The following is a 23,536-nucleotide window of genomic DNA, read 5'->3' on the forward strand; positions in this document are numbered from 1 at the left end:
GCCCAGGTAGAGAGTCTCTCTCTCTCTCCTTCCCTCCCCCCAGTGATGGTAGGGAAATACAATTATGTAGGTATTACTGCAAAGTGCCAAAAGTTAACGCACTTTGTGGTAACACCTATGCGAAGTTCTAAGGTAACGCACATTGTGATAAATAGGCTATTACCATAAAACATGACCCTTTTCCTATCGCATGCGATATTTAGTGCAGTTTGATAAATCTAGCCCTAAGTATCCAGCATTGCTCTGACAACAATGCTGGTAGCCTATACCTGCATAGCTGTCAGAGCAATGCTAGATGCCAGGAGGACACAAGCTTAAAGTTCTTCTGGCAGCGTCTTGTTAGCACTGTGTACAATTCTGGCGTGGGGTGAGTAGCAGGAGGAATACTGGGGCACTGGTGGTTCCACCCAACACATCATTTTTAAATTATGGGTGGGGGGAGATGTCAGGGGGTTTTCAGGCCTCACCAATATATTAAAAGTTTCAAAATTTAAGGGAGATGCTGGGGGCTGGTGGCTCCCCCTGGAAAGTAACTTTTTAATCATGGGGGGAGGGGAGATGCTGGGGGGCTGTTGCACTCTCCCTGATACAACTTCAAAATGCAGCAGGAAGGAGAAAGAGCTTTGTTGATGCCTGGGAGAGATTTTAGAGTTTAGGGGCCATTTCTCAGCCAAGACTTAGAGGCCAATATTTAAATCTAGCAGAGATAATTGTGTCAAATTCCTGTATATTATATATTATTTTCTAACTTGTTATGCCTTTCTTCTCTCTTCTCTATCACATTCCATTTATTTTGCTTTTCTAGGTGTCATACTCTTTTCACTTCTTGTCTTATGTTGTCTTCTCAAATCCTCTGGTGTAGGCATTGCTGAAACATGATCATGTTGGGATTTTTTATTTGTATTTTTATTCTTAATGTTTGAAAGTTATTTATATAATTTATATAATTGTTTTAAATTTTATTTTACCACATGTAATATTGTTTGTTTTTAATTTTGTGGATATTTTATTTTATTGATATTCTTATCTTTTACAACAGTGTTTATTATTTGTCTTTGTAGTGTGCCACTCTTTTGTTCTCTTCATATTAAACGCCCTTGGTCTGGTCAAGAAAAATGTTATCACATTAATTTCCTAGGCCTGTAATGAATGCTCTAAAGGCTTTCAGAGATTAGGTGACCAGCAAAATTGCCCTGATACAGACAATCAGGTGGTTATATTCTATATGAACAAGCAGAGAGGAACAGGAAAAGAGAACATCTTGGCAGACCGGCTAAGTCAGATTCTAGACCATTACAAGTGGTCCCTGCATAAGAATGTCATGAACAGGATATTTTTCAAATGGGGAACATTTGATCTGGAAGGCCCTGACTTTCTGGTCCAGGAAAGAATTAGAGTGCAGACTAGCATCAGATGCCTTCTCTCTATATGGGTATCGTCCAGTTTCCCTGCTTGTGAAAACCTTAATAAAATTCAAAAGAGACTAAGGACCTATGGTCCTCATAGCTCTTTCTTGGTTGTGATAGATTTGATCTCCAATCCTTGAGTTATCCACTGGGAAACTGATTAGATCAGGCAATTCTCCAGTCATGATCAAGCAAATTCAGGGAAGGCCATTTCATCCTATTTTGCATATGGCAGTTCTTATGAGAAATAGGATATTGTATCTTGTCCATATGATGCTGGAAACTTGCACTCAATCTTTTAAATATAAGGTCGAAAATGTTTTAATTTGATCAGGTCATCCCTTTAAATTGTCAATAGGGAAATTAGAAGTTCCCTGAAAATGTATGCAAAATATATGGGGCCAGATTTTTAAACTTATGCATGGGCGTTGATTTGTTCGCACAACCTGGCGCAAACAAATCTACGCCCGATTTTATAATATTATAATATAATTATTATAGCAGCCGCATGCATGTTATAAAATCCGGGGTTGGCGCGTGCAAGGGGGTGCACACTTGTGCACCTTGCACGCGCTGAGCCCAAGGGGGCCCCCGATGGCTTTCCCCGTTCCCTCCAAGGCCGCTCCGAAATCGGAGCGGCCTGGGAGGAAACCTTTTTTTGCAATCCCCCCCACATTCCCCTCCCTTCCCCTATCTAGCCCACCCCCCAGCCCTAACTAAATCCCCCCCCCCACCTTTTATTTCTGAAGTTACGCTTGCCCGAGGCAGGCGTAACTTGCACGTGCCGGCTCGCCATTCCCACCACAGGCCACTGTGCCGGAGGACTCGGGACTGCCCCCCAGACCTCTCTCAAACCTCCGCCATGCCCCCGGACCGCCCCCTGACCCCCGGACCCACCCCCGGACCATCACCATGCCCCCGGACCCGGCCCTTCCCGCTCCTTTTTCGAAGCCCCAGGACATACACGCGTCCCGGGGCTTGCATACGCCACCGAGCCTATGCAAGATAGGCTCGGCGCGTGTAGGGGCAGGCAGGGGCAGCTTTTCGGGGGTTATGCGCATATCTTTTTTATTTTTAGGTAGAATCTGGTTTTAGCTACAGTGGTGATCTGTCAATCAGGGTCAGTTATCAAATCACGTTATGGCATTTTCGCATGTGAAAAAGTAGTCATGTAGGGGTTAGGGGCCACTTTTACATGCAGAGTGAGACGTACGAACAGAACAGTGCACTCTTGTGAAGATTTGATGTCCTTTGGCGTGAAGAAATTCACACAAAGATGAGATTTGTACAACGTTCTCTCAGCCTAGCTTGATGGACTCTCTACCTGGGTAACATCAAGCTAGGTTGAAAGAACATTGCACAAATCTCATCTTTGTGTGAGTTTTCTCTCTCCGAAGGACATCAAACCTTCACAAGAGTGCACTGTTCTGTTTGTACGTCTCACTCTGCATGTAAAAGTGGCCCCTAACTCCTACACTATTACCTAAACCTCACCTCGAGTTACTAGGTGGTACTCCTATAGTAGCATAAATAGCTAGATACTACAAGGGCCTGGAAGATAGTTTCTCTCTTTCTCTCTCTCTCTCTCTCTCTCTCACACAGCACACATTAAGATAAATAGGCCATAACCATAAAACATGTCCCTTTTCCTATTGCATGCAATATTTACTGCATTTTGATAAATCTATGCCAATGTTTATTTTAATTACCATTTTAATTTTGGGGGTTTCTGTGTCATGGCATAGACGAGATTTTTTCACGGTGCATGATCGAGGGGTTAAAGGGGCACTTAGAGAAGATAAGGCCATCGCGGAAAGATTAAATGATTTCTTTGCTTCGGTGTTTACTGAAGAGGATGTTGGGGAGGTACCCGTAATGGAGAAGGTTTTCATGGGTAATGATTCAGATGGACTGAATCAAATCACGGTGAACCTAGAAGATGTGGTAGGCCTGATTGACAAACTGAAGAGTAGTAAATCACCTGGACCGGATGGTATATACCCCAGAGTTCTGAAGGAACTAAAAAATGAAATTTCAGACCTATTAGTAAAAATTTGTAACTTATCATTAAAATCATCCATTGTACCTGAAGACTGGAGGATAGCAAATGTAACCCCAATATTTAAAAAGGGCTCCAGGGGCGATCCGGGAAACTACAGACCGGTTAGCCTGACTTCAGTGCCAGGAAAAATAGTGGAAAGTGTTCTAAACATCAAAATCACAGAACATATAGAAAGACATGGTTTAATGGAACAAAGTCAGCATGGCTTTACCCAGGGCAAGTCTTGCCTCACAAATCTGCTTCACTTTTTTGAAGGAGTTAATAAACATGTGGATAAAGGTGAACCGGTAGATATAGTATACTTGGATTTTCAGAAGGCGTTTGACAAAGTTCCTCATGAGAGGCTTCTAGGAAAAGTAAAAAGTCATGGGATAGGTGGCGATGTCCTTTCGTGGATTGCAAACTGGCTAAAAGACAGGAAACAGAGAGTAGGATTAAATGGGCAATTTTCTCAGTGGAAGGGAGTGGACAGTGGAGTGCCTCAGGGATCTGTATTGGGACCCTTACTGTTCAATATATTTATAAATGATCTGGAAAGAAATACGACGAGTGAGATAATCAAATTTGCAGATGACACAAAATTGTGCAGAGTAGTTAAATCACAAGCAGATTGTGATAAATTGCAGGAAGACCTTGTGAGACTGGAAAATTGGGCATCCAAATGGCAGATGAAATTTAATGTGGAAAAGTGCAAGGTGATGCATATAGGGAAAAATAACCCATGCTATAATTACACGATGTTGGGTTCCATATTAGGTGCTACAACCCAAGAAAGAGATCTAGGTGTCATAGTGGATAACACATTGAAATCGTCGGTTCAGTGTGCTGCGGCAGTCAAAAAAGCAAACAGAATGTTGGGAATTATTAGAAAAGGAATGATGAATAAAACGGAAAATGTCATAATGCCTCTGTATCGCTCCATGGTGAGACCGCACCTTGAATACTGTGTACAATTCTGGTCGCCGCATCTCAAAAAAGATATAATTGCGATGGAGAAGGTACAGAGAAGGGCTACCAAAATGATAAGGGGAATGGAACAACTCCCCTATGAGGAAAGACTAAAGAGATTAGGACTTTTCAGCTTGGAGAAGAGACGACTGAGGGGGGATATGATAGAGGTGTTTAAAATCATGAGAGGTCTAGAACGGGTAGATGTGAATCGGTTATTTACTCTTTCAGATAGTAGAAGGACTAGGGGACACTCCATGAAGTTAGCATGGGGCACATTTAAAACTAATCGGAGAAAGTTCTTTTTTACTCAACGCACAATTAAACTCTGGAATTTGTTGCCAGAGAATGTGGTTCGTGCAGGTAGTATAGCTGTGTTTAAAAAAGGATTGGATAAGTTCTTGGAGGAGAAGTCCATTACCTGCTATTAGGTTCACTTAGAGAATAGCCACTGCCATTAGCAATGGTTACATGGAATAGACTTAGTTTTTGGGTACTTGCCAGGTTCTTATGGCCTGGATTGGCCACTGTTGGAAACAGGATGCTGGGCTTGATGGACCCTTGGTCTGACCCAGTATGGCATTTTCTTATGTTCTTATGTTCTTATGTTGTATAGCAGATGCTTTGTTTTTGTAACTTGGTATGTGGTTTGTATGATTTTATGCATGTTATGATATACCCAGACTCAAACTTTGAATGCATGCTGGATATAAATTGTTGTAAATAAATAAAAATAAATTATTAAATAGATTTAATATGTTACAGGCTAATTCAAACTATCTGTAATGTGTCTCACCTTCCATAATCATTTGTGATTTGCTTTGAAGTTTATTTATTTTATTTATTTATTTAATATCTTTTATATACCGACGAACGTTGGGAACATCTCATCGGTTTACAGAGAACAGAACTTAGCAACAGGCTTTACATTTGTCACATGATTATAATAGGAATAGTAGAAATAACAATAATAACAAAAACAATAACATACGAGTAATATGGAAAGGTAGAATAGAAATACAGAATGAAAGGTAGAATAGAAATACAGAATTGAGTTAAATTTCTTTTATGTTTGGCCATATATATGTATTTTCTTTAACATTTTCATCTGCTGCTTCTTGAGGCTCTCAGAGCTTGGCACGTCGCAGCTGTGATGTGTTTGAGCTTCAGGAGGGAGGGAGAGAACTGACACTTTAACAGGCCGATTCAATAAAGTCCATGGGAGAGCTGGGGCTCCGAGGCGAGCTTGATTCTTCATTTAAATTAGGGTCCACGATAATAAGGAGGTGCTAGGGACACTAGCGCATCCCTAGCACCTCCTTATTAGCGGAAGCGGCAGCTGTCAGTGGGTCTGACAGACGACGCTTAATTTTACCAGTGTTGGTTGTCGAACTTGCTGACAGCCACAGGTTCGGAAAACGGACACCGGCAAAATTGAGTATCCGTTTTCCAACCCGCGGGCTGGCGGACAGCTTTTTTTTTTTTTAAATGTTTTTTATTTTTGGGACCTCTGACTTAATATCGCCATGATATTAAGTCGGAGGGTGTACAGAAAAGAACACCCCCCGCACAGGCCGCACATTTTACTTTCAGTATCCCACGGGTATAACTAAAAGGCTTATCAACATGCATTTGCATGTGATGAGTGCTATTAGTTTCGGGGGGTGTGGTGGTGGTGGTGGTGGTGGGGGGGGGGGGGGTGGGGGGTTGGCCGCACATTTTCCACGCACTATTACCCCTTACAGTATAAGGGGTAATAATAGCAAGTGTAAAACGCGCGATCAAACGTGCTGAGCACACCGTTCTGTATCAGCCTGTAAGAGAGGTGCTGAGGAATTCAGTTTTAGGGAGATTTCCTGTCTGCTCCTTGTCCACTAAGTTACCCAGGGAGGTTGTCCTGGTGAGGAGGATAGAAGGAGAAACTGGGGATAAAATACAAAAATAGAACTATCTGTTATTTAAATAAAGTCTATTTTCTTTTCTTGTAGGCTTATGTCCATAAAGTGGAAACAAAAGAGATGGTTGAGCTGGAACATAAACTAGTGGAAGCTAAAAATCGCCTTACTTTCCTGGTAGACTATGCTTCTTTTTCTCCAGGAGACATTCGGCTAAATAACAACACCTTTCAATGGTTTGGTCGTATGGGAGATATTTTTGAAGAACATAAAAGGATAGTGAAAGAGAAGACTGAACAATTTCAAGATGGACTTAAGGTGAGGGAGTAATAAAAATGAAACTGTTGTGTTCAACGATTCTGCATTGTAAGAAGCCTTCCAGTCATATTGTTTATTTATTTGCTGGAATGTTATACAACATTGGCAGAAACAATATCTTAAATATTCAGTTTTACTTTCCTGAAATCTCTCTATGAATGAGATTTGTTTAAAATGTTTCCATAGATAAAAATTGAACAAACTGTTTAGTAAATTTGTCCTTATGTGTCCAGATGAGTCTAAATGGGACTTGTCAACAAAACTGAATTAAATATGGGATTGTGACCATCATTTGAAAGAGGCTGGTAAGCAGAGGCTTTATTTGAGATTCTTTCTCTCTCTCTCACTCTCTATGTGTATATCTACAGGGCTGTAAATTTTCCAGATGCTTGGTCACCTAGGTGCCAAAATGTTCAATGCTGGCACCCAAATTCTAAAGTGGGGTGATCTTGTACGTTACTAGCATTTTGTCCCATTTCAGTCAGGTGAGGAACAGGAGAACATGTGACTGCTGCTGGCAGTCTTCTCTTGCTGGTTGCCAAAGAAAAGGCCAGCTACTGACACAGAATCCTCTCCTTCCTTGCCAAGCTACATTAATATGCTGTAATGCAAAATATAAAATATGAGAAATTAGATTTTTACAATTCCTTATCACAAGCAGTATATTTAGGAGAGTAGAAAAAACCTTGTGCTATCCAGAGGTTTGCTGGTCTCTATTCTGCAATGCCTAATGGTAAATTTTAACTTTCAGTACTAGCTTATAGTCCCCAACGTTTTATAGTAGAAAAACTACTTGATATTTCTTATACTGTCTCCCTTCTTATATTTTCTTTATTCTAAGGTATAGGAAGTCAATTTTCAAAGTTATTTCTGCAGGGGAAAAGCATGTTACCTGAATTAATTGGATGTCAGAAAATTTCCCTCCCTAAATGCGATTAAAATTCAGTGCCTTTTCCATAACACAGGGACTTTTAACCACATTAAAAGGAGACATTTCTAAGGGCGTGTTTCAGTCAGAGAGGAGAACAATGCACATAGATGGCATTTTCTGCCAAATTCTAGCCGCAGAAAAGCAGTTGGAAATGACTACATATACCTGCCTCAAGTTTCAAAGCTAAAGCAAGCATGTACTCTTACTTTGAGATGTGCAGTTATCTTCATCCAAATGCAGACAGTTTGAAAATTGCCCCGTTTATGAGAGCTTGAGAAACCTCCCTTTTCTCCAGCAGTCAGTGTTTTCCATAGAGTCACATTGTCAGACCCCCATGACCTGTCAAGTACCTCCTCAAGGCTAGAACTTGACACTCTGATCTGAGAAAGCTTCTCAAGGTGGCATGTGGCAAGTCATGTGATTCATTACTGCGACTCCATTGAAATATTACCTTTGGAGTCTGGCAGTTACAGGTAAGTAATTCTCCTTTATGAGGATCATACACAGCTAGAAGATCTGAGTTTGAAAAGTGCTTTCCTACCCAGTGTTTCAGGTAGACAATCTATGTCTGATTGAAGGATAACTTTACTGCTTAAATTGGCTGAGACCAGAAGTGGAGTGCCTATAACTGGATTATTCCAAGTGAAGCCACTCCCTTAGGGAGATGGTTTAGAACAGGGTTTCCCAAGCTTGTCCTGGGGATCCCACAGTCAGTTGGGTTTTCAGGAGATCCACAGTGAATATGCTGAAATAAATGTGCATGTCATGGAGACAGTATTTGCAAATATATTTCATGCATATTCAGTTTGGGAATATAAAACTAGAATGACTGAAGATCTGACCTGTGGCAATCGCTCTCCCTATGGTGCAAAAACCCTTAACTGTACTAGTAATTGTCATTCTTTATTAGTTATTTGAGGAAACTCGAGGTAGGCTATGATGTTTGTGTTCCTGTTTTACTGATATTGAGAAACCCATATCTGTTGTCACTTTCAGTTGCCAAATAAATCCTGCTTAGTCTGTTCACCAGTCTAAACAATCTGTGCTGTTCTAACTTACTCCAAGTCCCATTTGGCTTTTACCCAAGGATAAGGGGAAACACAAATGGTATCAGCCTATCTTTTGTGTAAAAATGTGCAAGCTCCTTTCTGAATGTTATAGTTGCCTACATTCCCTTTGTATATCCAGTAAGATATTACTATAAATGAGAGAGAAGAGATGCCAATGTGCATCTATATTCTTCACCCATAATGAGATGTGAGCCTGATGATAGTTTAGTGTCCTATCTAGATGGCCACTCTTTCCCCAAAGAGACAAAAAGATTAATCTCCCATTACCCAACATGAAAGTTTCTTCTCAAATATCAACTCCCCAAGCTTTAGCTTTGATAATATCTACATTCTAAACAAGATAATTAACATTTCTTTTCCGCCAGCTACTTACATTTGTAAATTAGTACCTTCAGTAATTATGTTTATATTGTTTTATAATTGTAATAATAATTGTTTTGACCTGCATTTTTTCTCATATTTCTTTGGGCTTCCAGCTCAATTGGAACCCGGTCTGGTTTCCTGGCAATGAGCATCCATTTGCAACTGCCTATAGATTTTTGTTCTACTTTGCATGCCCCCTCCACAATGTACATAGTCTGGTTATTGCAGTCCCAGTTCTGGGCTTGAGGCCATGCATTAAGGCTCCTTTTGGCACCCTGCAACCATGGGCCCTGAATCTGGTCACTCCTTAGCTTGCCCAGCCCCAGCTAGCCTGGGACATGAATTACCCAACTTGGGTATCAAACCAGGGACTTTCAACATGGCAGTGCAAAATACTAAGCAACCAGGCCAGCTGTTTTTTAAATTAATTTTAAGAAATGTAAATGAAATACAGTACATCTTTGTATATATTCCTAGGTGTCTTTACTAAACAGTATTAAAGCTAACATGTTAACATGAGTTACTTACTTGATTTAACACCTGTGCTATAGTAGGTTTTAAAGCCCCAATGTACTAATCAGATGATTTGCACAGCATGGCAGTGTTACTAAAACCATATTAAAGAAAGCAGGTCTATATTAAATCAGACTGTACTCCATTTATCCAGTTTCCCTGTTCTAATTGGCCCAATGTAAAAGGGCCAGTTACCATGGAAAATCTTCTCATCCATCCTACCCCTGTGGAAAGTGATCATGCCTTTGTGTCCATGATTCCCCATCACTACTCTGGGAAGATATTTGGGCCTACGTGGTCCCCCCTCACCACTAGATGCGATGCAGCTTCCCTTCTCCCCTCCTCCCACCCCCCCAAAATGATTCAGCCTTTGATGCCCTCCCAATTCCATCCAACTCTCCTAAAGAGACATGTCCTTTGTGCCTCCTCCACTTCTAATCTCCCTTTGAAAGTGCTATGGCTTTTGTATCCTTCATCTAAGGTATTGTGGCCTTTAGGGCCTTTCCTTCCCAATAACCCCTGAAAAGTTGCAGCCTTATGTTCCCCTGCTTCACCCTAGATGTTGCATAGGCTTTCACGGTATGTGATCCACCTCTCATAATATCACAGACCCCATTTATTATGACAGTGGACCTCTTGAAAATCTTCACTGGCAGGAGGGACTTACTTTCCCTCCTCTCAGCTGCAGCAACAAATTCAAAATAGTGTCATGGACACTCTGACCTGAATGTCAAAGCACTAATACTAATGTCCTTTAGTACATAATCCCCGTAGTATGTTTTTTTTCTCCCATGTATAAGGAACTTCAGCTTTATTTATAGGATGTTTCTTGATCAAAAGAACTTTTAGTCTTGTAAGCCTATTGTAGTAAAGGTAAGGGAAGAGAGCAGAGGGACACTGACAAAAGTATAGAAAACATATGTATAAAAATATATAAAGATATTTATAAATAGCTATTATTTTTGCACATATATTTTTCTCTACTTTTTGTCTGTGTATCTCTGCTCTTTTCCCCTCCTTTTGTGTTGCAGTTGGTTTGCCTCTATTTTTCTGCTTTATTCAGATAATGGTATTGTCTGTACCCAACTGTCTTGTTTTTAATAAATTAAAGTTTTGATGACTTTATAATACTCCCTTTCTACTTTCGCTTGTATTTTCTGGTAATATCTTTTACTCTGACCTACTCATTCTTTTGGAAAAAAAAAGAGTTAATTCCCAAAATCTAGTCAATAAATATATTAAGTTAGTCTACTAAAAAGGTATCACATTATTTTTTTATATTTGTTGACCTTTATTTCCATGAATTTAAGTGGACTAACATGGTTACTACCCTTCTTTCTAAAAAAAAATAAAATGCATCAATCTTTTCTTTTTTGGCAGTTACGTTGTGAACGATTTGTGGAAGAGTTGGAAAGCTATTCTAGGCAGGCTGAAGAATTTTCTACATTTGGAGACGTTCAGGAGATCAACAGATATCTGAAAAAATCTCAGGGATTGAACGCAAAGTTAGATGCGGCTGTTGAGAAAGTATGTAGAATGCTACAATTTTGCTGCTTGTACAATTTGTATTTTGTATTTTTGTAGCTGTGTGTAATATTATTAATGATAATATAGACTTTTTTAATAGTTCGTTGCCCAGGACACCTTATAATAAATATACACTATAAAGTCAACAGTAGATAAATCAATTGAAATGTGCAGAATATAAATTCAAATAGATACAGAGTACTAAATATTAAGAAATATGTAGATTCACACAACCAATCCATAGATTCACTGTAGCACACGAGTGAAAATCTGTGGTGCTTCCCTTGAATTATGTGGATTTACCTGCAAGATTTCTTAAGGAGATCATAGGAAAGCCAGCAATATGTATATCTGTAACAAAAATCACGTATTTGCTTAGAACATAAAGAGCTAAATTTTCAAATGCATAGCAGCTACAGTATGTATCAGCATAAAACTAGGATTTACAGGGTAAACCACCTTTTCCTACAGGGAGGGTAATTTTCAAAGATATTCCCATGGGTAAAACAGTGCTTTACCCATGGAAATGGCCTCTTATAAAATCCCCATCCCTTTTACATGTAAACTTATACATGTCTAGCCTGTAAGCACATATGTTTAACCACAGTGAGCAGAGGCGTTCCTGGGGGCTGAGATGGGAAGAGGTTTGCATTTATGCACATGTGTTTGCATTTTAAAAAATGTGCACATAAATTTTCTCAAAACCTTCTGCACACATATTAGCAGGTGTAATTCTATACGGGTAATTTTGGTGAAGTAATTTTTAAAGGGAAATTATGTGCATTCTTCCACTTTGAAAATTGGTGTAATATAATCATGTATTTGATTGTAACTTTATATGGGCTGTTACAAAATTGTCCTTATAAAGTAGTTTTTCAAAAGTCTAGTTGGTATATACCAGCAAATAACAAGATTTTTCAGGATAGATTGCCTCAAAGGCAAAAAATACCTGTATCATTTTACAACATAGATGAGGTTGATATTCAAAAGCCATTTAGATGGATAACTGAAAATGTATATGTCTAAATGGCTGGCCGGATATATTTAAAGCCATATGTGGCTAAACTCTAGCCTCATAAGTCAGGGGGATTCCAAAGGGGAGCAGGAGTTGTTTTAGGGTAGATTACAGTTAGTCACATAAGTTATCCAATATTTGGAGTTAGCCACTAAACTTATGTGGCTAACTCTGGTTGCACTGTAGGGCTGTCCTAAAATTGGCCAGATATACTTATCTGGCTGACTTTAAAATAGCCAGGGATATTCAGCAGTGTGTCACCATGCTGCTGAATATCCCTGTTAAATTAGTTAGATAGCAATATCTGGCTACCTTAACTAGCTGCTTAGCACAGCAGCTGAATATTGACCTCAGATATTTTTATTTACAGTAAAAACCCAACTGGCTGGGGGGGTCCCCAGGACAGGATTAAGAACCACTGACTTACAGGGAAGTTACCATTTATTTATTTTATATACCGACATTCGATCAGAGATATCACATTGGTTTACATTCAGGTACCGTAGGTATATCCCTATCCCCAGAGGGCTTGTAATTTAAATTTTTATACCTGAGGCAATGGAGGGTAGCATGACTTGCCTAAGGTCACAATAAGCAACAGATGGACTCAAACCCTGGTCTCCTGGTTTGTAGCCCACTGCTCTAACCATTGGGCTGTTCCTCCTCCCAACATACCTGGAGAGAAGCTAATTGAGGTGAGGGGGAGGGGGAAATTGGAGAGGGGAAGTAAGAAGTTAGTTAAATGCTTGTTGGAAGAGCCAGGTCTTCAATCATTTTTTTGAACATATGTGAGTTAGGTTCCAATCGTAAAGTAGGTGGTATTGAGTTCCAAATGGTGGGTCCTGCAATAGATAGCGCCCGATCTTTTGTGGAGCCGAGGTGTGTGAGTTTGGGAGCAGGTGTGTGTATGGTCCCCTTGTAGGTAGAACTGGTAGGTCTGTTAGAGGAGTGGAAAAATAGAGTCATTCATCCAGTTAAGGTCCTAGTTGTAAAGGGTTTTGTGAATGATGGTGAGACTCTTGTAGAGGATTCTGAATGAGATGGGGAGCCAGTGGAGGCTTTTTAGGATGGAAGTGATGTGGTCCATCTTTTGTGTGTTGGTGAGGATTCTGGCTGCGGCGTTCTGTAGCATTTGGAGTGGTTTGATGGAAGAGTTGGGGAGGCCAAGCAGGAGAACGTTACAATAGTCAGTTTTAGAAAAGATGAGGGCCTGGAGAACAGTATGGAAATCATTGAGGTAGAGGAGAGGTCTGAGTTTCTTAAGTACATGACGTTTGTAGAAGCATTCTGTGGTGGTGTTGTTTATGAATTTTTTTAAGTTGAACGGGTTATCTATGATGACTCCCAAGTTTCGTTAATTTTGGGAGAAATAGGGTGAATTGGAGATAGATGTTGTGTTTGCGAGGGAGTTGATTGTTAAGTTGTGAGATATGAGGAGAAGCTCGGTTAAGAACATAAGAACATGCCATACTGGGTCAGACCAAAGGTCCATCAAGCCCAGCATCCTGTTTCCAACAGTGGCCAATCCAGGGCATAAGAACCTGGCAAGTACCCAAAAACTAAGTCTATTCCATGTTATCATCTATTCCATGTTATCCAGTTACATTGTAAACCGGTACGATAAGACCTAGTCTTGAGCATCGGTATAGGAAAAGAAATTAAATAAATAAATAAATAAATAATAGCAGTGGCTATTTTCTAAGTCAACTTAATTAATAGCAGGTAATGGACTTCTCCTTCAAGAACTTATCCAATCCTTTTTTAAACACAGCTATGCTAACTGCACTAACCACATCCTCTAGCAACAAATTAAAGAGTTTAATTGAGTGTTGAGTAAAAAAGAACTTTCTCTGATTAGTTTTAAATGTGCCACACGCTAACTTCATGGAGTGCCCCCTAGTCTTTCTATTATCCGAAAGAGTAAATAACCGATTCACATCTACTCATTCTAGACCTCTCATGATTTTAAACACCTCTATCATATCCGCCTCAGCCGTAAAAAGTCCTAACCTCTTTAGTCTTTCCTCATAGGGGAGCTGTTCCATTCCCCTTATCATTTTGGTAGCCCTTCTCTGTACCTTCTCCATCGCAATTATATCTTTTTTGAGAAGCGGCGACCAGAATTGTACACAGTATTCAAGGTGCGATCTCATCATGGAGCGATACAGAGGCATTATGACATTTTCCGTTTTATTCACATTCCATTTCTAATAATTCCCAACATTCTATTTGCTTTTTTGACTGCTGCAGCACACTGAGCCGACGATTTCAATGTGCTATCCACTATGATACCTAGATCTCTTTCTTGGGTTGTAGCACCTAATATGGAACCTAACATTGTGTAACTACAGCATGGGCTATTTTTCCCTATATGCATCACCTTGCACTTATCCACATTAAATTTCATCTGCCATTTTGATGCCCAATTTTCCAGTCTTACAAGGTCTTCCTGCAATTTATCACAATCTGCTTGTGATTTAACTACTATGAACAATTTTGTATCATCTGCAAATTTGATTATCTCACTCATCATATTTCTTTCCAGATCATTTATAAATATATTGAAAAGTAAGGGTCCCAATACAGATCCCTGAGGCACTCCACTGTCCACTCCACTGCCCACTCCCTTCCACTGAGAAAATTGTCCACTATTAAGGGCAATATTAAGTGTATTACCATCCCTGTTGGCAATATTAAGTTTTTACCATCCCTGTTGAATGTAACTTTGATTCTTCTGTTTATCCACTTATTTAAATATGTATTTTCTGTTACTATCCCCTTGTTCGATGTAAACCGACCTGATATGGTATTTAACCATGAAGGTCGGTATAGAAAAATACTAAATAAATAAATATTAAGGAGGATATTAATTGATATGAGGCAGTTATCCCACATTTTTAATGCGTTAAGTAGGGAGGCCGTTACAGGAAATAGAATTTGGACATTGTCCGCATAAATGAAGTGAGTGAGGCCTAGGTCAGTAAGGAGCTGGCAGACAGGAAACCTATAAATGTTGAACAAGGTGGAGGATAGAGATGAGCCTTGGGGGACTCCTCTGGATGAGTTGAGGGGGTCTGATATACTGTTTCTACTGGGCTGATGGTGTCAATATCAGCACAACGATTAACTTGCTCAGTGGGCAAACTAGGCAGATGCTTTTGTATTTGTTTTTGCATTCATTAAAATTTATTAATCATTTGTACCAAAACCCTAAGGGGCGGATTTTAAATGCCCTGCGCGCGTAAATCTGGCCGGATTTATGCGCGCAGGGCCCTTGCGCGACGGCGCGCCTATTTTGCATAGGCTGCCGGCGCGCGCAGAGCCCCGGGACGCGCGTAAGTCCCGGGATTTTTTAAAAGGGGTGGTAGGGGGCGTGTCGGGGGCGTGGCAGAATGACGCGGCATTTCGGGGGCGTGACGCGGCGTTTTTGGGGGCAGCGATGCGGGCATGGTTTCGGCCCGGGGGCGTGGCCGTGGCCTCTAGTCCAGCCCCCGGGACCGGAACACGGAGCGGGGCAGCCGGCCGGCGCGTGCAGATTTACGTCTGCTTTTAGCAGGCGTAAATCATGAAACAAAGGTAAGGGGGGTTTAGATAGGACCGGGGGGGGTGGGTTAGGTAGGGGAAGGGAGGGGAAGGTGGGGGGAGGGGTGAAGGAAAGTTCCCTCCGAGGCCGCTCCGAAATCAGAGCGGCCTCGGAGGGAACAGGCAGTGCGTGCTGAGCTTGGCGCTCGCAGGTTGCACAAATGTGCACCCCCTTGCGCGCGCCGACCACGGATTTTATAAGATACGCGCGGCTACGCGCGTATCTTATAAAATCCAGCGTACGTTTGTTCGCGCCTGGTGCGCGAACAAAAGTACGCGATCGCGCAATTTTTAAAAATCTACCCCTAAGTGATATACATAAAACATACATAATTGATATTAATACATAATTTTAACCCACAAAATCTCGGTTCTTTGCTGAAATTTCTCAAAAGTGAAGACAGTAACTTTTAAAGAGGTGTGCGAGCGCACAGATGTTCACGTTCGTTGGCCCGCACCCAAGGACGTGGCCATTTTATAACATATGTGCATGTTATAAAATAGGGCAGCCTTTAAAATCCTCTCAGCACATGCCGGTCTGACATATTCATGTATCTCTCAGTTTGGGCGCATGTGGGGCTTTTAAAATTCACCTTTAAATGAGTAATTACAAAAATCAGTATTTTTTTTAAATTATCTGCCTAGTTTGCCCAGCTTACCCCAGTATTGATTGGGTCAGTGTCTCAGCAGAAAATGCTGGACAGGTTATACTTCTAGATGCCATTAATAATGCTTGCTTCATGGAACAGCTGGTCCTAGAACCAATGAGAGAGGGAACTACTTTAGATCTGGTCCCTAGTACAGGACTTAGTACAAGGGATTAGTGGGGCTGCTTAGCAATAGTGATCATAATGAAATAAAATCTGGCAGAATCACTGGAAAGACGACATTACATAAAACTACTGTAGTAGAATATACCTTTAAAAAGGGAGACTATAGCAATGTTATTTCACCCTTTTTTCTCTATATAAATTTTCTTATCTAAATTTCTTTGTTGTTTTGCATCTAGCACCGGCTTGGATTCCCTCTTTTGTGTTGCAGTCTCTTAAGACATGAAAGTTTTTTTCTTCTTTTCTGTTACGCGCCCCGTCCACTCCCGTCTCGCACATGGGCCTGCTCACCTTCATGGTTCCACAGCAGGTCCCAGGTTGGCCTCCCTAGCTGCTGCTTGGGAAGCCAACCTGGGACCCGGCGTCCAGGACCCGGTATCCTGCGGCGGTGGTCGCCGGGCCCTCTATTGAAAACCAGGCCTCATGCCGGAGTTCAGCATCTTCGGCGCTGCTGGCCACGCTCCTGCGCAAATGCGTGAGGACTGCCCGGCCTCTTGTAGGGCCAAGGGTGGGTCTTAGCTCCGTAGCGCATCCTGATTGATTCTCCGTTATAAGGAAGTCCCTGCTTGCACTTCCTTTCCTTGGCAATCAGGTCAGTTGCTAGATTGTCTCTGCGCTTGTTCCTGCTCCTGTTTTGTTCCAAGTCTCATTCCAGGATCCTTCTGTTCCCGTTCTGTTCCTGCTTCCTAGTTCCAGTGTCCTCCTGTTCCTGTTCATCTGCCCAGGTAGTACCTCTGGACTGATTCATTGGTACTGACCTCTGCTTGCTACTTGACCTGTCTGCTGCCTGCCTTCTGACTCCAGTCCGTTCCTCGTCCTGCCTGTCTGCTGCCTGCCTTCTGACTCCAGTCCGTTCCTCAACCTGCCTGTCTGCTGCCTGCCTTCTGACTCCAGTCCATTCCTCGACTTGCCTGCCTGCCGCCTGCTACTCGACTCCAGCCTGCTACTCGACTCATCTGCCTGCTTCCTGCCTCCTGACCTCAGCCTGCCTGAGATCTCGCTTGACCTCTGGTATCTGACCTAAGCTTTGTTGACCACTCCTCAGACTGACTCCTGGTCTCTGACCCCTGCCTGTTCGACCTCGTCTCCAGATTCTGGCTTTGTTCCTAGCCTTGTCATCTCCTATGCTGTTCTGGTCCTCCTTGCGCCATCTGACCTCCAGTCTCGAACCTGACCACGCTCTCCTCCTGTCTGTAGGCACACCGGACTTCCACTCTCCCAGGAGACCCTGTGAGGCCCACCTAAGTCCAAGCGGCCTGGGTCCCTATGGGCTCCTCCCGGGGGGACCTCGGGCTTCCAGTGATGAAGCTTTCCCTAGCCTCTGTCTCTGCCTGTGCTCAGCCCCCCTGGGGGTATTTCCCTCCTGGTCCCTACCAGGAGGCACATCTCCACTGCCACAGGACAAGGGTCCACCCCTGAGTGCAACATTTTCTGTTTCCTTTTATCTTTGTTGTTGGAATGTAGTCTTGTTTTCTAATCAAGTGTGTATTTGAATTATATTTAAATTCAAATAAAAATAAAGTTGAAAAAGGAAACTATGATAGAATGAGGAAATTAGAAAGAAACTACAAGATGCAATTGGCAAAGTTAAAAGTTTGCATGAGGGCATGGACATTCCTTAAAAATACCATCTTAGAAGCCCAGATAAAATATATTCTATGTATTTGAAAAGGTTGAAAGAAGATCAAATGACTGCCAGAATGGCTTAATCTTGTGGTGAAAGAGGTAGTTAAAACCAAAATGGCATCTTTCAAAAACTGGAACACAGATCCCAATAGGGAAAGCAAGAACTTAAATACTGGCAAGTTAGATGTAAAACAGTAGTGAGACACACCAAGAAAGAATCTGAGAAGAAGCTTTCTATAGAAACAAAAACTAACAAATCTTTTTCAAGTACATTTGAAGCAAAATGTTTGTGTGGGAATCAGTAGGGTCACAAGGGGCAAAAGAAATGTTCAGGGATGACAAGAAAATTGTAGAAAATCTGAATGAATTATTTGCCTCGTTCTTTACTGAAGAGGATGTTGGGTACATTCTCATACCAAAAACCTTCTTAGATGATGATGATGATGCTAAGCAACTAAAGCAAATCTCTATGTTAATGGAAAATGAAATAGATCAAATTGAGAAAGAGAAACAAATAATAAGGACCGGATGGTATTCACCCCAAAATTCTGAAATAACTCAAACACAAAATTGCAGACCTTTTACTGTTAATCTGCAACCAATCATTTAAAACAGTCACAGTTACTGTAGACTAGAGAGTGCCTGATGTAACACCAACTCTTAAAAAGGGTTCCAGGGTTGATCTAGGAAACTATAGACTTGCGAGCCTAATTCTGGTGCCTGGAAATATGGTAAAATCTATTCTTAAAAACAAAATTACTAGGTATAGACATGGTTCAATGGGGAAGAGTCAACATGTTTTAACAAAGGGAAGTCTTAACTTACAGATATATTCATTTTGTTGAAGGTGTAAATAAACATGTAGATAAAAATGAACCAGTTTATATAAAGGATTTGGATTTTAGAAGACATTTGACAAAGTCTTCTGAAAAGACTTTGGGGGACATATTGAGGTCAATATTCAGAAATAGTCCAGATAGCAAACAGGCCGATACAGTACAGCACGCTCTGATGGAGCGCACTGTTAACATGCTCTTGGACGCGCATTTTCCCTTACCCCTTATTCAGTAAGGGGCGGAAAACGCGCGTCCAACCCATGGCACCTAATAGCGCCCTCAACATGCAAATGCATGTTGATGGTCCTATTAGGTATTCCCCGTGATACAGAAACTAAAATGTGCAGCCAAGCCGCACATTTTACTTTAAGAAATTAGTGCCTACCGAAAGGTAGGCGCTAGTTTCTGCTGGCCCCGGGAAAGTGTACAGAAAAGCAGTAAAAGCAGTAAAAACTGCTTTTCTGTGCACCCCCCGACTTAATATCATAGCGATATTAAGTCGGAGGTCCCGAAGGGTAAAAAAAAGTAAAAAAAAAAAAAAAATTTAAAATGGGCCGGCGGCTGTCGGGCCGAAAACCGGATGCTCAATTTTGCCAGCATCCAGTTTCCAAGCCCGTGGCTGTCAGCGGGCTCGAGAACCGACGCCGGCAAAATTGAGCATCGGCTGTCAAACCTGCTGACAGCTGCCGCTCCGGGCTAAAAGGAGGCGCTATGGACACACTAGTGTTCCTAGCGCCTCCTTTTGCCTGTTTCTACCGCACCACCTCATTTGCATTCGTCTGCTCTCCCACGTTTTTACTGAATCGGCCTGAAAGTTAGCTGGATCAGTTTATCCAGCTAACTTTGGAGGCATATTCAGTAGTGCAGCCACACAATTGAATATATTTGGCTATCTTAGGCCAGGATTCATCATTCTTCGCAGAATGATGAATCCTGTGAAAATGGGGGGTAGGGGGTGAAGCGAGAGCAGGCCTGCAAAAGTCAACAGCCTTCGCACCATGGCGGTGCGCCGGCTGTCAGCTTTCGCACTGAATAGCGCCACCGTGAAAGGTGGTGCTATTCGGTGCGCTACTGCCGACGATAATGTTAGTAACATTATCGCCGGCAGTGAAGACACCGTCGACTCCACTCCTCCCCACCATGACTCCTCTCCTCCCCCTAATTTGCATGATATCGCATGCGAAAAGGCCCTTTTCGCATGCGATATGGCCTTATCACGTGCGTTAGGGTCCTAACGCACGCGATAACGCTTTAGAAAACAACCCCCTTAAGTAGTTAGCTGGCTGGCTAACTATAGCTGGCTATCTTTAGGACAGCTCTTTAACCTGACCAGTCTTAGCCGGCTAAGTCATCTGGCTAACTGAATATCAGAGCTAGTCGGTTAACTTAGCTGGCTAACTCAACTCCTCCCAGTTATGCTCCCAAAACACCCCACCTAACTAATTGGCTGGCTAAAAGCTGAATATAGCAGGGTAAGCCATTTAAACAGATAACTTTTTCATATTATCCATCCAAATGGCTTTGAATATCGACCTCCATGTGACTTAGACCTGTTGATATTTTTGAGGATATTTTGAGTAAAATATTTGAAGTTACTCATTTAGCAATGAGTTTTGATTTGTGACCAAGGTTTACAATATTTACCAACACACCTCTTCTTCGCTGATTATCATCATAGTATATTGGTCCACTTCACTTGTGCTCTTGTGGAATTAGACAAAGTCCCCCATGAGAAAATCCTCAGGAAATCAAAAACCACGAGAAAGATGTAGTGCCCTATTGTGGATTGGTAATTGATTGAAAGACCAGAAACAGAGAGTTGGACTAAATGTTCCAAACTATGTAAGTAGATTCGAATGTGGACTCTTGGTCCAGAGGGTACTCACCAAGGCGCCGGCCTGATGAGTTCTTCTCTGGAAGGGGGAATGGTGTAGTCCAGGCAGACGTTAAAGGCAGGCGAAGCAAACACAGGTCCAGGTCCAAGCAGGGTCAAGGCAGGCGGCAGGCAAACACAAGTCCAGGTCCAAGCAGAGGTCAAGGCAGGCAGCAGGCAAACACAAGTCCAGGTCCAAGCAGGGTCAAGGCAGGCGGCAGGCAAACACAAGTCCAGGTCCAAGCAGAGGTCAAGGCAGGCAGCAGGCAAACACAAGTCCAGGTCCAAGCAGGGTCAAGGCAGGCGGCAGGCAAACAGAAGTCCAGGTCCAAGCAGAGGTCAAGGCAGGCAGCAGGCAAACACAAGTCCAGGTCCAAACAGGGTCACGGCAGGCGAACACAGAGAAGCACAAGAAGCAGCCACTCTGGAACCTTGTTGCGAAGGCAACTGCTAAGTCCCATGGAGAGGTTTAAATCTCCCTGGGTGATGACATCATCTTCTGGGGCCTGCCCGGCCCTCGCGCCCTGGCCCTTTTAAGAGGCGGGGTTTTCTGCGGTCTCCCCGACGCTGCTGTACTAACGCCAGAGAAGTCGTGTCGCGGCCGTGCGCTGCCCGCCGCGCCGAAGGACGGTCCCGCTCCACCGCGCAGAGAGAGGTAGGGGTCCTGGCCGAGGGTTTCCCCGGCCAGAAGTCGTAACAGTACCCCCCTCTTATGCCCCCTCCTGGAGGGACCGGGTTTCTCAGGGTGTAGTAGATGAAATTGCTGAAGTAGGGTCTTATCAAAAATATTCACTCATGGTTCCCATGAATTCTCTTCTGGAACAAAACCTTCCCAAGCCACCAGGTATTCCCACCACCTGTGATGACGACGGACATCCAGAATTTCACGCACTTCATAGATCGAGTCCTCCTCAGACACCAGAGCTGGTGATCGAGACGGAGACGCATGGAAGGAAGAAGAAACCAATGGTTTCAACAAGGAAACATGAAAAGAATTATGAATGCGAAGACTGGTTGGAAGTCGTAATCGATAGGTCACTGGTCCCAAGTGCTTGCTGATAAGGAATGGTCCAATGTACTTGGGAGCAAGTCTCATGGAAGGAACCCAGAGACGAATGTGGCGTGTACTGAGCCAAACTCTATCTCCAGCATTAAACAGTGGGGAGGGTCGACGATTCTTGTCTGCCCTCCGTTTGGCAGAATCGGCGGCTCGAAGCAGACTGGCATTATTAGTCTTCCAAAGATCCTGCAACTGCAATGCGGAAAGCTGCACCGCTGGAGAGGCAACTGATAGAGGTAGGGGTAGAGGAGGCCGGGGTTGCTTGCCAAAGATGATCTGAAACGGTGAAGTTCCAGTAGCAGAATGTTTATGAGAATTATGAGAAAACTCGGCCAAGGGAAATAGTGTAGACCAATCATCCTGGCGTTCATTGACAAATAGGCGAAGGAACGTCTTTAAGCCATGATTAACTCTTTCAGCCTGCCCATTTCCTTGGGGGTGAAAGGCAGTAGTAAAATCCAGTTGTACTCCAAACTTCTTGCACAATGCCCCCCAGTATTTGGCAGTAAACTGTGGACCTCTGTCCGAAGTTATGTGAAGCAGGAGACCATGAAGACGGAATACATGAATAACAAAGAACCCAGCCAACTCAGGAGCAGAGGGTAACTTGGGCAGAGGGACAAAGTGAGCCATCTTAGAAAAACGGTCCACCACGACCCATATGACCTGGTGACCAGAAGAGGGAGGAAGGTCCACAACAAAATCAGTGGATATATGAGTCCAAGGTTCCTGAGGTGGTGGAAGGGGTTGGAGGAGGCCCCATGGCCGACCAGGTAACGGTTTCTGTTGGGCACACTTTGGGAAGGAATCTACATATGCACACACATCCTGGCATACAGAAGGCCACCAATAGAAATGAGATAGTCTGTCCAATGTACATCCTTCCAGGATGACCTGCCGTCAGGGAATCATGAGCCCAAGAAAGTACCTTAGTATGAAGGCAGAGAGGTACCACTGTCTTCCCTGGAGGCGCTGTGTCAGTGGTAGCCAAGATCACTTTAGCTGGGTCCAGGGCCGGTGCAAGGGTATTAGGCACCCTAGGCGAAACGTCAGCTATGCCGCCCCCCCCCCCCGCCTCCACACACAATTAACTTACATTGTGCATTAATGAAAATAACGAAGTCTGTATTTATAACAGAACACTTATTTGACATTTTTATGCCATGTAAACCATTGAGATGATTTGTCTTATCGACGGTATAGAAACTTTTATAAATAAATAAATAAAAATAAATAAAATAAACATAAACCAAAGCTATACTTGTTGCTCAAACAAAAAAAAGCAGACACATCACATAATATTAAATAATTAAAATGACAGTCAATCAAGAAAAATAAACTTAAAAAGCCATCTTTACTTACCCCCTCTAGCAGCTCTCTTACTCCTCTTCCATGCAGGCTGTAGTACACACCAGAAGCAGCAGTAGTGGCTAAGCTCTATACTCATGGTCCTCTTCCTTAAGGCCCATGTCTCTCACACACACACCATATCAGTCATGCCCCCATGACCAGTTTCTGTCTCTCACACACCAATCATCTCCCAAACAGTCTTTGACAAACACACCAGTCACCTTCCTGAACAGTTTCTCTCATGCCATACACACACACAGGCTTCCCACTCCCATGTTCCACTTACATATACGGGCTTCTCACTCTCATAATCACTTTCTCTTTCTCACAC

General features: G+C 42.6%; 1 protein-coding gene across 1 annotated transcript in view; it reads left to right on the forward strand.

Annotated features, from left to right (window-relative positions):
* The window catches only part of DNAH7 (dynein axonemal heavy chain 7), a 724,465-nt gene that overhangs the window by 172,991 nt on the left and 527,938 nt on the right, over window positions 1–23,536 (forward strand). The window contains 2 exon segments of the mRNA XM_029606081.1: window positions 6,405–6,629; window positions 10,887–11,033. Coding sequence (XP_029461941.1) covers window positions 6,405–6,629; window positions 10,887–11,033 — 372 coding nt within the window.

The sequence above is a fragment of the Rhinatrema bivittatum genome, chromosome 6 (assembly GCF_901001135.1).
Source record: "Rhinatrema bivittatum chromosome 6, aRhiBiv1.1, whole genome shotgun sequence".
Classification (NCBI taxonomy): domain Eukaryota; kingdom Metazoa; phylum Chordata; class Amphibia; order Gymnophiona; family Rhinatrematidae; genus Rhinatrema; species Rhinatrema bivittatum.